The sequence below is a fragment of the Rhamphochromis sp. 'chilingali' genome (genome assembly GCF_963969265.1).
Source record: "Rhamphochromis sp. 'chilingali' genome assembly, chromosome: 19".
Classification (NCBI taxonomy): domain Eukaryota; kingdom Metazoa; phylum Chordata; class Actinopteri; order Cichliformes; family Cichlidae; genus Rhamphochromis; species Rhamphochromis sp. 'chilingali'.
In genome coordinates, this window is record NC_137946.1 from 577,687 (window position 1) to 596,133 (window position 18,447).

General features: G+C 42.1%; 2 protein-coding genes across 8 annotated transcripts in view; one reads left to right on the plus strand and one right to left on the minus strand.

The window, feature by feature from the left end:
- amot (angiomotin) overlaps nt 1-5,178 on the plus strand; it is a 48,785-nt gene extending 43,607 nt beyond the window's left edge. For 2 of the 7 annotated variants that reach the window (XM_080867639.1, XM_080867638.1), the window contains one exon: nt 6-5,168. In XM_080867639.1, the coding sequence (XP_080723765.1) occupies nt 6-139 (134 nt within the window). In that variant the 3' untranslated portion in view covers nt 140-5,168. Of the gene's footprint in view, nt 1-5 lie in introns of all 7 variants that reach the window. The other 5 variants (XM_080867634.1, XM_080867635.1, XM_080867636.1 and 2 more) reach the window with 4 other exon arrangements.
- Nucleotides 5,179-12,034: 6,856 nt separating this feature from the next.
- dlg2 (discs, large homolog 2) overlaps nt 12,035-18,447 on the minus strand; it is a 176,661-nt gene continuing 170,248 nt past the window's right edge. Inside the window, exons 23-27 of the mRNA XM_080867650.1 lie at nt 17,819-17,920; nt 16,281-16,453; nt 15,943-16,052; nt 15,761-15,852; nt 12,035-13,420 (exon numbers count right to left, since the gene is read on the minus strand). Of these exons, the coding sequence (XP_080723776.1) occupies nt 13,314-13,420; nt 15,761-15,852; nt 15,943-16,052; nt 16,281-16,453; nt 17,819-17,920 (584 nt within the window). The 3' untranslated portion in view covers nt 12,035-13,313. The remainder of the gene's footprint in view (nt 13,421-15,760; nt 15,853-15,942; nt 16,053-16,280; nt 16,454-17,818; nt 17,921-18,447) is intronic.

Below are 18,447 nucleotides of genomic sequence, written 5' to 3' on the forward strand. Positions count from 1 at the left end.
TGTAGATGCTCAGGCGTTTCACACCAGCACGCTGGAGCGCAGACTTCCCATCCAGGCCCACCCACAGCATCAGTCAGCTCCTCCAGCACAGTCGAGCCAACAAGAAGCAGACACAGATATGGTGGAGATCCTCATCTGACCACTTCATCTCCTGAGAAACGCACAGCTGTGTGGGAGCTCCGTCAGCGCAGACGACCTGCAGCTCTCGTTTTCATACCTTTGTGTTTACAGGCATGTTCATTCAGACACTTTTACATCAGCTCCAGTCCTTCGCTGAATCAGTGTTCATCGATATCTTTAAAGGAAATCAGCCCGTTGCAGCACCCCCAAGCGCTTTTTCTTGAATGTGAGTTTAAATTAAGTGGTGACTGGAATTTAAGAATGTCAGTGATCATGTGATTCCTTTTGTCCGTGCCATTCGTGCTCCTGTGTTCACAGTGATGGCGTTGCATGGAAGTTAAATAGCTTTATGGACTAAGTAAGCATAAATCCTTGTCATGTTGTGTCCATGCACGTGAATGACACATGTTGTTCCTGACTGTACATAACTGTGTTTATAGCTGCACCTCTAAGGTAAATATTTCACTTGTTGTCACTCTGCCCTGGGGGTTCAGTGTTACTGTTAATAGGTCAATACGTCACTGTGTATGGCACCAGTAGTATTTCAGCACATTGCCAAGCTTAACGTGTAACTTTTTTCCCTCTTGCAGCCACTAATGCACCATCTATATAACATTTATGTGTGTAATAGTGAGTTTTCTTCTTTAAACTACCGACATGAGCAGGTCAGCAAACACCCTTCACTCTGAAACTGGCCCACACGGTGCCCCTGTGCTTCATCCAAACAGGCGAACCCTGGATTGCGTCCATGCCGTGCACATCACTGTTTCGAGTCAGGGTTTCACACGCACACCTGTCTGCCTTTGACCTCAGCAGTAAGGGTGGGACAGCTTAGTTAAGCTTTCACGACCTCCCTCTGTGGAGGAATTTCCTTCACCATGTTACGGGTCTGTGTTGTAAGAACATGTGGAGCTTTCTTTTAGTACGTTGCATATCATTTCAAAAAAGTGACACAAGCGTTTAGTTCTTGAGAATCTTTACATTTCTGACACTTTTATTACCAGATTTCTCCAAATGACTCACTAAGGGTCAGTGCCTCGATGCCTGGCTCCTCCTCTGCAAGCAGCTCACCCCCGACGTGCCCCCAGTGCATCCATCAGGTGTTGGATGAAAGCACTGTATAGATGTGTGTGTTACTGGGTGAATCAGAAAAGGCACTGTATAATATCAGTGCACTGAATGTCTCTATGTATCACTTTGGTAAGTTGTCAGGCTGGTTTTTGCACACGAGTGTGTTGCTCTGTATTAGCGAGCTAGTTTCCACCCACCGTGTCATCATCCTGAACAAAAGTAACTGAATGGATTTGAACTCGACCTGTAAAACAAAAAGCTTTGTATACATGACATAAAACTTTAACCTTCAGCAGGCAGCACATGCTCAGTCTCTGAAAATAAACTTTCCTCACATAAAGAATCTGATTCAGATAATTATGTTCAGCAAAAATAATATTTTAAGACAAAAGTATCCAACTATTTATCTTCTGTGAAGTTCTTCAGCCTCATTAGATATGAGTATATGCAGGAGTGCTGCTGCTCGAGTAAATGCACAGACATATTGGTCTCCATCAGTATGACTGTCCGCATTTGTATCCATGTTACTGTAGTGCTGCTACAGCCTGATGTCACCAATGTAAGTAACTGAGCTGATTCACACGGCTAATATCACAATTATGGAAAAGTAGTTTTATTATTCAAGCTGTCATCTAACAGTATCCAATAAAACTGTACCAAAGAATGGCAAGCAAAATAACGTCATTTCAGTGGGACGGCAATATCATTTCACTACAAATAGTTAATATCATCAGGTTAAATGAACACTTTTCCCACCATTGCAGAATATTTTAGGATATTTACTCTCCACTCTTACTTATTTCCTCTTGTTTGAGATTCCTGAATTGTAATCTGTCTGTAATATCCACGTCTACACGTTGGGACCATCCAAAACTAGCTCATGACACAGTTTCTTTTCTTCGTTTCTTGGTTTCACATTTGGTAAAGTTGCACGTCTTTGTTTCGCCCTGTCATGAGGTGAACTCGTGTATGAATCAAGCTGCTTTGCTTTCTGGTGTAGAACAATGAAAGATGTTAAACTGCGACAGAGTTCAGTCTGGTGTGAACTCTGTCGCAGTAAATCTGTCAGGCGGCTCATAAAGGTCTGTTACTGGTTCATGTTATTCATCGGGTGTTAAAGAGGTTATGGAAATGATGCTAAAACACAACACAGTGTTGGTGCATACGTGTTTATTAGTTTCTACCATTAGTATAGTATTATGCATGCATTATAAAGTATTGATGTTTCATGTGGGCTCAGTTGAAAGTTTGATGACAAAGGACCCTGTGGGCCCTCAGGTGGGATCACTGAGAACTTCAGGATATTATGAATGTCTCCTTTCAAGTCCTGGATGCCTAATAAGTATTTAGTTCTATTATTTTACCAAATTTCAGTGTTGTCCAGTTTAATTTCTGGTTTTACAATTATAGTCGCAGGACTCTCGAGGAATTTCAGAAAACACTGGAGAATACCAAAGGTTCTCATCAGAACACCAGTAGTTCTCACTTTGAGAGAAGAGTAAGAAAACCAGCATTTTCGAACGATCCTTAAAAATCACTCGAATCGAATTTTTTTTTAGAAATGAACTGTGAGTAAGTGACAGCTCATTTATTGCAGAGATGCCTGTTAACATTGCTCCTGCAGCTGGGATCTGTGCTCTTCAGTCTTTAGGATGTGCGTCTCTCATCCCATCTGAGGATGTCCTCGGTCCTGCCCCACCTGTATTTCCAAAGCTTCCACTGTGTTCATAGCTGCTTTTTGTTTAAACAAGTCAAATCTTTTGAAAGCATTTCCTCCTACAGCATATTTAGTTAGTAATCTCAAGTTACATTAGTTCCTCTGCACTTTCCATCAAATAAAGTACAATTTGTTAAGGATTGCAGTCTGTACCAGGCACATGCCCTAACATATTTATTAATTCATGATTATCTCTGCATGTAACACCTTCAAAGACTGAAGTGGCTGTCACATTTATTGCACATTGTGATTATAAATCTCCCATAATGTGACAAATGCCTGGCAAAGAACACACGTAACAAAATGTCTTGTATTGTAGTTCTTGACGTTCTTTTTAGGCCGTTTTTTACGCGCTCCTTAATTTTGTTATTGCTGTACAATCAAAATATACAGAATATAACTCTCTCCTTCTATATTGTATCTTGGTATGAAGTCACTGATTTATGTACTTTTGGATTTGAAACTTGGTCCTTCTCCAAATGTTTTTTTTATTATCTTTTATGAAGTGAGTATTACTTTAACTGTTGTTAAATAAATTAATGCTGAGGCTTCAAGGTTGTTTCGGATGTTTTACATGGACACACCTTGTCTGTGAAGGTTCTCGATCATCCTGATTGTGACGCACACCCGTTTTCACACCTTGTGATTAGGTAGAGGATCATCAGGAGGTCCATTGTCCCTCTTGGAGGGACACTCCCATAGGGCTTAAGGCTACGTCCACACTAGCCCAGATAAATTTGAAAACGGCGTCTTCCTCTGAAAATGCTCCGCGTCCATCGTTTTCACAGAGTTGTGCGTCCACATTGAAACGGCCGAAAACGCTTATGTTCCAGTCCTGCGCATGCGTGAAACGCAAGAAGATTCAGCCTGCCTCATTTCTGTCTGCCGCTTATTCACTTTCCAGCTCTTTGAAACATCACGTCAAAATGTCAAGGAAAAGCACCGAGTTTTTAAATGGACTCACAATGAGGTGGAGTTGTTGCTGCGAGTAACACAAAAGTATAAAGTTGCAAAAGCGAGCGAGAGGTAAAGAATTTGAGGAAAAGCTCTCTGGAGCACGCACAGACTGATATTAATCTTTAATAGGGCTGTCAAACCTGAGAGCAAACAAAACAACTGCTGTGTAACGCCCTCCGCTATCTTAGTTTAATTGGTCACATGACTGCATCACATGACTAACGTGTCATTGTTTTAGAAAGTCTGCGTTTTCGCTGTCCACGCTGCGACGCGAAAGCACAGTTTTCGAGAGCGTTTTGAAAACGATGCGTTTTCCATCAGCGAAACGGCCATCTCAGTGTGGACGGGAGGCCGAAACGGAGAGAAAACGGTGCGTTTTTTAAAACAAAAATGCGTTAGTGTGGACGTAGCCTAAATCTGGGACCCTCCACCTTTTGACCCTAGAACTGAAGAAGCTTCTCGGAGGTGAAACATCTTCAAGCAGCTTAAAGAAGTTCAGACACATTTCTTTCCAAGCTCCTTAGACATGGAAACACCTTCTATTCAGTGCACATTAGTCACCATCAATACTGTAATCACATAAGATCAAATCCAGTTATTGTTGCCTCACATTAACTCATAGTTTCTCTCAGAATAAGCTTTTTAATGCTTTTATACTTGAAAATTATTTATCTGGTTTGGCATAATGTAGCACAAAAACAGTAAAACTGCAACTTTTGACGTTAAATTTCTTCCACTAATGGATCTGAATCTGATAAAGTACAAAGTGAATGACTTTGTGTTGATATGTGAACAAAATATAACATTAATAAAATGACACATTAACTGGCAATGCATCTCAGGTGACGTTACAAAGCAAAGCAAAGGTAGTTTCAACACTAGATCATTTCTACACCACTCTGCATTTAATCATTAGTTATTATTTTCCACAGTGGGTCTTTTGTCCTGTTTCCTTCTCCCACGCGATGAAGGCAAATGGCTGCCCCTCCCTGAGCTTCACCTTGACACACCTAAAATCTGTGTGAACATTTTGTGCATTAAAAACATTTTTCAGACTCACCTATGCTTAATGCAGCCAATCACAGCAATCTCGCAATTTTAATGGCCGAATTTGCAACAATGTTTTTTCCAACCAAGCTCAATTTTCCGGATATTTCTTATCCGAATAAGCAGATCTTAATAATTAGATCACTGCATTTGCATACTTATTCTATTGTGTATATAGTATTCTTTCTATTTTGTTTAATATGTTATTCTGTTTATCTTATTCTATTCTATTGTTTTTCTTTTTCACTGTTCTTGTGGGAATGTTTTGGTCACGGCTGAAAGTACGTGTGGAACTAATAAAGGTTTATTTTATCTCAAATGGGAAACTAATACTACTGTATTTTACCTTGGACACACAGCTAGACGCTGATCCAGGTCGATCGGCTCTCTCAAATGATTTCTTCAGATGTGGTCCCAACTCTGCTAACAACAGCTCAAACTACCCTGCTGACAAATATGGACACAAACTGCCGTGGTACTGCTTCAGCTCCTGGATTAAACCATGAAATTCTCCCTACAGTTCCCTTCTCATAAGAAATGGATGAGCCCAGACTCGTTTGGCTTCCCTTCATTGGCTTCCTGTTAAATCCAGAATTGAATTCAAAATCCTGCTCCTCACATACAAGGTCTTAAATAATCAGGCCCCATCTTATCTTAATGACCTTGTAGTACCATATCACCCTATTAGAGCACTTCGCTCTCACTCTGCAGGCCTACTTGTTGTTCCTAGAGTATTTAAAAGTAGAATGGGAGGCAGAGCCTTCAGTTTTCAGGCCCCTCTTCTGTGGAACCAGCTTCCAGTTTGGATTCAGGAGACAGACACTATCTCTACTTTCAAGATTAGGCTTCAAACTTTCCTATTTGCTAAAGCATATAGTTAGGGCTGGACCAGGTGACCCTGAATCCTCCCTTAGTTATGCTGCAATAGACGTAGGCTGCCGGGGGATTCCCATGATGCATTGAGTTTTTCCTTTCCAGTCACCTTTCTCACTCACTATGTATTAATAGACCTCTCTGCATTGAATCATATCTGTTATTAATCTCTGGCTCTCTTCCACAGCATGTCTTTATCCTGTCTTCCTTCTCTCACCCCAACCAATCACAGCAGATGGCCCCGCCCCTCCCTGAGCCTGGTTCTGCCGGAGGTTTCTTCCTGTTAAAAGGGAGTTTTTCCTTCCCACTGTCGCCAAAGTGCTGCTCATAGGGGGTCATATGATTGTTGGGTTTTTCTCTGTATCTATGAAGCGCCTTGAGGCGACTTTTGTTGTGATTTGGCGCTATATAAATAAAATTGAATTGAATTGAATTGAATCATAGCTTCCTGTTGATGTTTTTTCTCCACAGTGCATTTTTTACCCCTAAAATCAATTCGTTGCCTCATAGTGACTCAAAGACCACAAAAATACAAGGAAAAGGAGAAAACCTCAACAATCATATGACCTCTAATGAGCAAGAACTTTGGCAACAGTGGGAAGGAAAAACTCTCTTTTAAATGGAAAACAAACCAGAACCAGGCTGAGGGAGGGGCAGCCATTTGCTGCTAATAGTTTGGGTGAGGGAAGGAAGACAGGAAAAAGACTAATAACTAAATGCAGAGCAGCGTATAAACAGATAGTAAGAACGATGAGTGAAGAAGAAGACCTGTGTTAATAGAGAGGTTTGAAATCTGCTTTTGAATGTACGTACAGATGTCATCTATCTCATGTAAGCAGGTAGCTTGTTCCAAAGAACAGGACCACTGTAACTGAAAGAATCTTCATCATACTTGGATCTGATTCTGGAAACAGTTCAAAAATCTGAACTGGGTTGGACACCATAAGAAAATCAGACATGTACTGGGAGGCCACATAATTTTAAGGTTATTCTATACTGCACTGGTAGCTGATGCATGGTTTTCAAACTGGCACTTAAAGCATAATGCTTTCTATCTAGTGGGTGAATGTGGAATGTTGTATAAAACGCACTGAATGCTTTGCATGAGTAGAAAATCGCCTCATAAGATTCAGTCCATTTATCATTTAGGTCAGCTGGCCACTTGGAAAGGTTCACCACTGTTCCATATTTTTCCCATTTGTACAGGGTGGGCCATTTATATGGATACACCGTAATAACATGGGAATGGTTGGTGATATTAAAGTCCTGTTTGTGGCACATTATATGTGAGGGCAAACTCCTCAAGATGGGTGGTGACCATGGTGGCCATTTAGAAGTCGGCCATCTTGGATACAACGTTTGTTTTTTCAATAGGAAGAGGGCCATGTGACACATCAAACTTATTGGTAATGTCACAAGAAAAACAATGGTGTGCTTGGTTTCAACGTAACTTTATTCTTTCATGAGTTATTTACAAGTTTCTCTTTGTTCACAGCCATTGACATGTCGAAGAGGTTAACACGTGAGGAGCAGATCGAAATTGTGTTGATATCTGGTGAACGCAATAACCGGGTCATTGCAGCAGATTTCAATGCAGGACACCCTGCGAGTCCACCCATCTCCCATGCTACAGTCAGCAAACTGCTTGCTAAGTTTCGTGAAACTGGTTCAGTGTTGGATTTGCCAAAATGTGGACGCAAGAAAACTGTGACTAATGAAGAAACATCAGTGGCTGTCCTAGCATCATTCAGCAAGAGCCCACAGCGTAGCACTCGCCGCATGTCACTGGAGAGTGGCATTAGTCGAACATCCCTTCGGCGGATATTAGCTACTCACAAATGGCACCCTTACAAACTCCAGCTACTGCAGCATCTCAACGAGGATGACCCAGATCGGCGCACAGAATTTGCAGAATGAACAAAACACAAATTGGAACAGGACCCTCAGTTCATGCAGAAGATTCTGTTCAGTGATGAGGCAAACTTTTATGTGAATGGTGAAGTTAACAAACAAAACCACCGCTATTGGTCTGACACTAACCCACATTGGATGGATCCCTCCAAGACTGCTGGAACAACAAAAGTGATGGTTTGGTGTGGTATATGGGGGACAACAATAGTGGGTCCATTCTTCATCAATGGAAACCTCAAGGCCACTGGATATTTGAAGTTGCTACATGATGATGTGTTTCCCTCTTTATGCACTGAAGCTGGCACGTTCCCTGAGTTTTTCCAGCAAGATGGTGCACCACCACATTATGGGTGCCAGGTCCGAGCATTCCTAGATGAACAGTTTCCTGGAAAGTGGATTGGTCATTGTGGGCCAGTTGAATGGCCCCCAAGATCTCTCGATCTGACCCCCTTAGACTTTTATCTTTGGGGTCATCTGAAGGCAATTGTCTATGGTGTGAAGATACGAGATGTGCAGCACCTGAAACTACGCATACTGGATGCCTGTGCTGGCATTTCTCCTGCGGTGTTGCTATCAGTGTGTGAAGAGTGGGAGAAGAGGGTTGCATTGACAATCCAACACAATGGGCAGCACATTGAACACATTTTATAAGTGGTCAGAAACTTGTAAATAACTCATGAAAGAATAAAGTTACGTTGAAACCAAGCACACCATTGTTTTTCTTGTGACATTACCAATAAGTTTGATGTGTCACATGGTCCTCTTCTTATTGAAAAAACAAACGTTGTATCCAAGATGGCCGACTTCTAAATGGCCACCATGGTCACCACCCATCTTGAGGAGTTTGCCCCCTCACATATACTAATGTGCCACAAACAGGACTTTAGTATCACCAACCATTCCCATGTTATTACGGTGTATCCATATAAATGGCCCATCCCGTAGATAATGGCTCTCACTGTGGTTTGTTGGAGTCCCACAGCTTTAGAAATGGCCTTATAACCTTTCCAGACTGAGAAATTACTTTGTTTCTTTGTTCCTGAAGTTCCTTGGATTGCGGCAGATTGCATGGCTTTTTAGGATCTTTTGGTCTACACCACTTTGTCAGGTTGGTCCTATTTAAGTGATTTCTTGAAGAACAGTTGTGGCAGTAATAACGCCTGAGTGTGGCTAGAGAAATTGAACTCAGCTTTCCAAAGATGTGATACACCACAGTTAATTTATCTTATAACAGGGGAGGGCAATCAGGTTTTCACACAGGGCCATCCATGTACATGTGCATTTTTTTCCCCCTTAATCATAAACATCTTTATTTAGAAACTGCATTTTGTGTTTACTTGTGTTCTCTATGTCACACTTTCACCAGGGTCCTAACAGTACTTATTACAGACAACATTTTAAATGTCTATCTGAATAGAAAAGAGTTAAAACATATGAGATAATGAGGTTTCACCAAGGATTGGATGGTATAAACCTGAACTGCTTAATAAGTGTTGCATCATGCAAATAAAGTATGATAATGATTAAAAATGGTTTAAACCCATAAAAATAAAAAATATGAACCACTATTAAAAGGTCCTGTGGAAACCTGCTGGAAACAATCTCTCAAGAAAGAAAATCCAAAATGTGACCAATTCTTTCCTAGGGGGAATTAACTTGACCTCCTCTCTGGTTGGGCCTAATCATCTCTATGCTTATAAACAATAAAGATAATGTTTTTCATGGATACACCCAACGACAGGACTGGTAGTGTATTTCTTCATAATGAAGCCCCTGTGTAACACTGATGAATTTTGACTTGATCAGAAGATTTAACACCGAGTCATTTAGACAGCCGTTAGCACATGATTCTCCTTATGGGGACCTGATATGTTTAATATGCTGCTGAGAATTTAGCCCAGAAGAAGCGTATAGTATAGCTTTTATTTTGGAAAGAGCCATTTCTCTAATAAACTCTCTTTTCCAAAGATGAGTGATTTTTATTACTTTGTTGTTTCAGCAACACAAAATTTAAAAACTGTACTTTTGAGTTAAAATACATATTTATAATTTTAATAAATGACAAATTAAAAAGGCGTGAACATTTTTTTGTATCGAAAAAATATTGAACCGTGACACCAAAGTATCGAACCGAACCGTGAATTTTGTGTATCGTTGCACCCCAAATACATAAATAAATAAATATATATATATATATAATATATATATAAATAAATTCCCTGCTCACCCCTGCGAGCGGTCTATCCTTCGAGCTCGCGTCCTCTACCAGAGGCCTGGGAGCTTGAGGGTCCTGCAGTATCTTAGCTGTTCCCAGGACTGCGCTCTTCTGGACAGAGATCTCCGATGTTGTTCCCGGGATCTGCTGGAGCCACTCGCCTAGCTTGGGAGTCACCGCATCTAGTGCTCCGATTACCACGGGGACCACCGTTACCTTCACCCTCCACATCCTCTCGAGCTCTTCCCTGAGCCCTTGGTATTTCTCCAGCTTCTCGTGTTCCTTCTTCCTGATATTGCTGTCATTGGGAACCGCTACATCGATCACTACGGCCGTCTTCTTCTGTTTGTCTACCACCACTATGTCCGGTTGGTTAGCCACCACCATTTTGTCCGTCTGTATCTGGAAGTCCCACAGGATCTTAGCTCGGTCATTCTCCACCACCCTTGGGGGCGTCTCCCATTTTGACCTCAGGACTTCCAGGTTATACTCGGCACAGATGTTCCTGTACACTATGTCGGCCACTTGGTTATGGCGTTCCATGTATGCCTTGCCTGCTAGCATCTTGCACCCTGCTGTTATGTGCTGGATTGTGTCTGGGGCATCTTTACACAGCCTGCACCTGGGGTCTTGCCTGGTGTGATAGACCCGGAGCTTCTATGGATCTTGTGCTTAGTTCTTGTTCCTGTGCTGCCATAATTAGTGCCTCCATACTGTCTTTCAGTCCAGCTTTGTCCAGCCACTGGTAGGACTTCTGGATATCAGCCACCTCCTCTATCTGCTGGTGGTACATACCGTGCAGGGGCCTGTCCTTCCATGATGGTTCCTCGTCTCCCTCCTCTTTCTTGGGTTTCTGCTGCCTGAGGTATTCACTGAGCACTCGGTCAGTTGGGGCCATCTTCCCAATGTATTCTTGGATGTTCGTTGCCTCATCCTGGACTGTGGTGCTGACACTCACTAGTCTCCGGCCTCTTTCCTTCCCCTTAGCGTACAGCCTCAGGGTGCTGGACTTGGGGTGAAACCCTCCATGCATGGTCAGGAGCTTCCTTGTCTTGATGTCAGTGGCTTCTATCTCCTCCTTCAGCCAGCTTATTATTCCAGCCGGGTACCTGATCAGGGCAGGGCGTAGGTGTTGATAGCCCGGATCTTGTTCTTGCCATGCAGCTGACTCCTCAGGACTTGCCTGACCCTCTGCAGGTACTTTGTGGTTGCAGCTTTTCTAGCGGCCTCTTCATGGTTCCCATTCGCCTGCGGGATCCCCAGGTACTTGTAACTGTCCTCTATGTCTGCAATGTTGCCTTCTGGTAGTTCAATCCCCTCAGTTCTGACTACCTTCCCTCTCTTTGTTACCATCCGACTACACTTCTCCAGTCCGAACGACATTCCAATGTCATTGCTGTATAGCCTGGTAGTGTGGATCAGTGAATCGATGTCTCGTTCACTCTTGGCATACAGCTTGATGTCATCCATGTACAGGAGGTGGCTGACAACTGCTCCATTCCATAGGCGGTATCCGTAGCCAGTCTTGTTAATGATCTCACTGAGGGGGTTCAGGCCTATGCAGAACAGCAGTGGGGACAGAGCATCTCCTTGGTAGATCCCACACTTGATGGTGACTCGTGCTATGAGCTTGAACTTGGCCTCTAATGTTGTACGCCACATCCCCACTGAGTTCCTGATGAAGGCTCTTAGGGTCCTGTTGATCTTGTACAGTTCTAGGCATTCCAGTATCCAGCTGTGGGGCATTGAGTCATAGGCCTTCTTGTAATCAATCCAGGCAGTGCACAGGTTGGTCAGTCTGGTCTTGCAGTCTCGGCTGACTGTTCTGTCTACCAGTAGTTGGTGTTTTGCGCCTCTGGTATTCTTGCCAATCCCTTTCTGTGTGCCGCTCATGTATTGACCCATGTGCCTGTTCATCTTAGCCGCTATGATGCCTGACAGGAGCTTCCATGTAGTACTGAGGCAGGTTATTGGTCGGTAGTTGGAGGGGACCGGTCCCTTCTGGGGGTCCTTGATGATTAGGACTGTCTGGCCTTCGGTTAGCCGTTCCGGGTGTCTCTCGTCAACTAGCAGCTGGTTCATTTGTGCTGCCAGACGCTCGTGGAGTGCAGTCAGCTTCTTCAGCCAGTAGGCGTGAACCATGTCGGGGCCTGGTGCTGTCCAACTCTTCATACTGGAGACCCTTGCTTGGATGTCTGCCACTGTGATGGTTACTGGACCCTGTAAGTGAGGTTTCTGTGGTCTGCAATCAGATCCACTAGCCACTGAGCATTGCTGTTATGGGTTGCGTCCTTCTCCCATATGCTCTTCCAGTATTGTTCCGTCTCCAGCCTTGGTGGTGTTGTTCTCATATCGTTCCCCTGCCACTGAGAGTACACCTTGGCTGGTTCTGTGGAGAACAGCTGGTTTATTCTCCTGCCTTCGATCTCTCTGGTGTACCTCCTCAAGCGGCTGGCCAAGGCTTGCTTTCCAGTTTCCAAGGCCTCAGGTATGGACAGGTTCCTGTACTTCTTAGGCACCTTCTTCATTGCCCCTACATACATACAACAACTCCCACCAGGGTTTAAATACCTGAGACTCTCCACTGTTTGGTTTAGGAGTGAAAAAGCTTCTTGGATGAGAAGTGAAATGTCTTCACGAAACTTAAAGAAGTCCAGTTGCTTTTCTTTCCAAGCTCCATAGATCACATTACACTAATCTCTTAAATTAAATATGTTCTATAAAGGACTTTTGAATCCCAGTTGAATTTACAGCAAATAAATCTCTGCTTTTGGAAGCGATTTTATTAGGAAAATAAAGTATTAGCTTTCTGAAGTCTAAACAGCTGTCTTTCTTGATTCAGCATTGGCACAGCAGTATCTGGATAAATGTTCCCGCCGACAACAAGAAACAAAAGTTTTCTCACAAATGTTGTCATGTCAAAAGAGTGAAGGTAGTCATTTAAGGTAGAAATGATACTGTAAATAAACACAAAGCAAAGCAGTGTTCAGCAGTATTTACTAGTTGCAGTGTGCAGTGCCAGTAAGGATGTCAAAGTCCAGTCACCGGGTTTCTCTCCATTGCTGACAAAGCAAAGATATCTGCACCGTACATGCCACCTTCCACTTTGTATTAATGCAGCTATATATCCCAAATCTATTTTGTTTTTATCCTTTTTGTTTAAATAAGAAAAAAGCAAATATACATACTTTGTGAGCTAAAACTTTATAACATTTTTGTGGTTTACATTCAGGAACATTTAGGTTAAGTGAAAAACAAACAATAATCAAACACAAGATCAAATGAACAAATAAAAAAAGCCAACTTATTCACAATATGTATTTATAAACACTATTTGTTGCCAAACAGTTTTCATATTACTAGATCCTAAAAGTCCAGACTGCCTTCCAGCATAATGAGCTATTATACTTTCTCCTTTGAGGGGATCCAGATATAGGGTCCTGAATGTTCTTCTATGACCTGTTTGCAGTGGGTATAAATGTCCTCCAAGGTTTCTCCTTGAACCAGTGCTGCAAATAAAAAAACATATGAATGAACCTTCACAGATACATGAAAGTTTGATGTTTTTATTCAGGAAGCCAGGATTTGAAGATTCCTGACATACGCTGGTAGGATTGAAAAAACAACAACAACAACAACAACCCCAATCCCAGATTTATATGAAGTTGACTCAAACTGGGGGATTTCAACAGCATTTCCTTTTCCCCAATTGCTATTAGATTTGGTGAGTTATTTAGCGTCTCTGTTTAGCTTCTACAATTAGCTTTTTTATGAGTCCTGTGGTCCATGTACTGGAGATGAAGAGCAAATGTAAACTGGTTGTTGGATGTTTCTGGCCCACTGCTAAAGAGACACGTGTTTCCAAAGGACATTTTGCTTTGGCATTCACTCTCCTAGCCTATCCATCACAGAAGAAGAGTAAGAGGAATGTGAAAGCACTCTACAGTGAAAGGCAGCCTTGATCCTTATACTGTGTGTACCGGTGGATTCATGCCAACATTCCTCTGGGGGAGCATGATATAATGCTCATATGGCACATTTTTCAGTTATTGGCTTTGCTTGTGGAAATATGTAATTCCAGCAGTGCTGTCTGTAAACAGAAAGCATCAACAGTCCAGGTAAATATTACATAACCTTGTGATACATAGACTTCAGACAGAGTGATTCATATATTTTAAACACTAGACTGACATCAGTGCCCACAGTTTTATTTTTTACATGATTTAATTTCTTTATTTATGCAATTTGTAGACTGAATGGAGTTGGATGGTCTTGGCTTCTTCAGCACAACATACTGCATCTAAGCAATGAATGTCCTGTATATCACAATAAAGCATTCACAGCATTACACTGCTTCAAACAATTACAGGAACACCTTTTAATCAGAATATTTAGCAGAATGCATTGTTGATCTGTTTCAGCTACTTTGGTGTTAATGAATTAGCCTCGTGTGCACCAAAGGCCCAACAATGACACGACTCTCAAACAGGAACGGTTTAACCTGTGGAGGCCACTGACATTTTTTTCTGACCATTTTCTTTACTAGTTTGCATTTGTCCAGGGTCACTACTGACAGCATGAGCTGATACCTGGACCCTGCTGAAGTTACATACGAGTGTGGGGGCCATATAAAATACTACCCAGTGCCATGTTGAGTTGCTGGAATGAGAGTTTGGTCTTCGGTAGGTTGATAATTTTCATTTCCATCTTTATTCAAGGAGGGGAATGGAGAGTGTTTTCGAGCGTACAGCTCACACTCCTCAGCCTCCTCGGGAAGGTTGATGTCAGAGTATTGGACGAGGAGACTCCATCCATTAGTTAAACCTCAGATTCAGTTCAATTTAATTTTTCATGTCAATCTAATTCAGTTTTATTTATCTACTGTCAAATCACAACAGTCGCTTTATGTTGTAAGGTAAATACTCCAGAATAATACAGAGAAAACCCCAACAGTCAGAGGGCCCGCTATGAGCGAGCATAAAGTAAGAGATGGCGTCTGTCTGTCACGGCTAGACGGTCCTCACCGGTCGCCTTGCCAATTTTTGTTGTGTTTGCGTGTACTTTGTGGTGTTCTCCTCTCCATCCTAATCCGAAGCAGACCTATTTAACGGTGCGGTCGAGTCACAACCAACGCTGGAACGTTGAGCTAAACCGGGTAGCGTAGTCGCGATTAGCATACCTAGTTTGTGAAGGAGAGAGAACGTTTTCGTTACCGTGCGTGTGTTTTTCTCATCTGCCTCCAGGATCCAGGGATCGGAGGAGGAGCGGGCACAAGGAGTTGTTTTGGATTGTCACTGCACTGTCACCACGGGGAGAAGCCACTGTATCACTGCACTGCCCTTTTTGGATTACAGACTCGAACTGTTGACTTATCTTTTCACTGTGAATAAATTCACTGTCACTCTGCAAGGAGTCTCGCACCTGAGTCCTTTAACCCAATTCACCATGACACTGTCTCCCAAATCCAAACTGGGAGCTGGTTCCTCAGAAGAGAGGACTGAAGGCTCCGAACGCCTTTCAGCTGTACTGAGACAGGTTTAGAATTCCTAATTTTGTGCGTCTGGTGACATCGTGAGCTCAGACCAGACCAATAGAATTAGTCTTTAAATGATTTTTTAAGTTTCTTTCTGTTTTTGATGTACATCTTTCAAAACTTCAGCAAAGGTAGAAAAGTTATACATGCTAAAATCTTTACAGCGTGCTGTTCTCCTTATTGAGGAGTAGAAGCTTTTTCAGTTGTCTGACTAAACCAATACTGTCACTGATGCCTAAGCTTTGGATTTAGACACGGTTCAAACAACGTTTGAGCTACAGTGATTCAGTATAAATGGTTTGTTTTAACACTGTACCTGTAAAGAATTCACCAAACTCCTGCTCAAGCTTCATCGCCCTGTCAAAGATCTTCTGGGCTTGTTCCTCTGTCAGTCTCTTATTCATGGCCCTGTACACACACACACACACGAATAGAAATGTGCGCATCAAACAATACCTCTATTGTTAGTGTGTGACAAAAGACCACATGAATACTCACATTAATGAATCAATAGACTTCGGTTTTATGAAGATGGCAATGGGATAGAGTTGTGCTACTTGTAGTCGTTTGATAGCATTTCCAGAAACATCCAGAATGCAGTGTTTACCCTGAGACAGAAGCACAGCTTTAGCTGTAGCACACAGAATCACACTAGCTCTCATATTAAGATCATTTTAAAACAACTCTTATGTGTTTCTAAATCGTCTTTGCTTTTCAAAGTGCAGTGCAGCTGCTTTGATTTCTCAGAGAATATATTGCACTCTGCACACTTATTATATTTAACTATATTTAAAATGCTTCTCAGTGACGCTGCTGGCAAACAGATCAAATCTTACCCTCTCAGCCACGTATTTGACCGAATGGACGCTCGTTCCATAGAGATTATCATTATACTGCCCAGCCTCAATGAACTTGTGCTCTTGGATATCCTTCTCCATCTGTTCCCTCGACATCACAAAGTGGTAATCTCGCCCATCAGCCTCGTAGTCCCTCTTTGGTCGAGTGGTATCTTCAGTATGAGCAGGAACATTAACTCTTAGTAACTTTACATTTGCTATAATTCTATCTAAATGAATAAGTACCTCACTCACATTTTACAATTCTCACATTAACTGTAACAAATTCACCTTTAAAGCTATCCGACAGAGATTAAAGGGCTAAACTGGAAACATGGGATAACACTGCTAGCACCGCACAGTAATAACACGGTAATGCTGGGATAACAGGTTAATAATGAACAAGTAAAATACTGATATACTTGTGATTAATACCAAGGTACTGCGTGGCCTTTACTTCAGTAAGTAAATGGTATTACTTGCATGTTCTGTCTTTATTATCACACTAATACTAAAACCACTCTTACCATGTTATTACCAAGCTGTGACATAAATGTGATCATGTTTTTGAACTCACAGGTAAGCGCCTCTGTTAATATATGGAGAGGATGTGGCACAGAATTCTACATTATTAGTGCACCATAATGATATAATAATAATAATAACAATATCAATGACAGAAATTCCACATTATACACAAACTGTGGTTCCAAAAAGATGAGTGGACTTGTTTATGGGAACTACTTCACTTTAAAGGACTTTCTAAACAGTAGGTTGAGAGAATCAGTTCATGGGCTCACTTACCTTGATAACCTGAACGGTTAGCAGCTTTATATGGTTTAAAGGGTAAATTCAAATAAGAGATGGGTAAATAAAAACATGCAAAATCAAAACTGCTGCAGCTGATGACAAACACAACACACACAACTGAAGAAGACGAAGGCTGATCCTGTTGGGTCAGCTTGTGACAGCTTTCTCTTACAAACCAGCAATACCCAAGCCACTGTCATTACATTAAGTAATATTTAACACGGTGTTCCTGTGTGGAGGAGATTACAAGATCTATTCTCACAATGGAGACCATATATACTTGGTTTACTACAATGAGAAGGCTGGTGGAATCTGTGTGAGCTGTCCCTCAGCTACTGATTGAATCGCTGCAGTTTTCTATCCATTTTCTCAACTGTTTGTATAATTTAGGGGCGCAGGGAGCTGCTGCCTATTCCAGCTGTCCAAGGGTCAAAGGTGGAATCTACCTGAGCACCAGCAGAGTGAGACAGACAACCACCCACTCTCACATTCACACATACTGTAGAATGGCCACAGACATGCATGCTAACCAAACATCCATGTCTTTGTACTGTGGATGGGAGCCTGAGAGAGTGCAGACAGTAGCAGGGAGAACATGCAGACTCTACACAGAAAGGTCTCCAATGGATGCAGACGTAGACATTTCTTCCATTAAGCTGGAATACTAATCTGTAATGTCCTGTTTCCCACTTCATCCTTACATTAGCAATGCAAAGTCAAATACGTACGCGGCACACAAGATCCAAACTTGTCTGGGAACTCTGATATGAGGTCATCATTGATTCTTTCCTTCATGGGTCCCAGGATTATGACAGGTCTGGCATAGTTAACTAAAGGAGAAACACAGACTTCATAAAAAGTAAACTCTTAGAGGACCGTAGCATAGCTTTAGTTATGTTGTTATCATCTACAAAGGATATATCGATTCTTGTAATAGAAAAATGAATAAATAATAGAAAATCTGTAGAGTAGACAGCAGCAACTGGGAAACTGTACAGTTCTTGCAAAGTTTATACGTTTCGATTTCACATGCGGGGCAGTTTGTGGTGAGAAAACATATTAAAACCATCCCTAACTTTGTTGGGCTGCTTAACAGAAAAGAGGAATAATATGGAGTTTAGGCTGGCACACAAAAACTATTTGGAAAAACCTAGTTTGTAAAAAAAAACATACGAAACTAAATTTTAACAAAATATATCATTTCAAGAAGTCATAAAAACCAAAAAAACAATCAAGGTGTCAGCGTGGGCTGTGGGCTGTCAGAGTGGGCTGTGGGCTGTCAGCGTGGGCTGTGGGCTGTCAGAGTGGGCTGTGGGCTGTCAGCGTGGGCTGTGGGCTGTCAGAGTGGGCTGTGGGC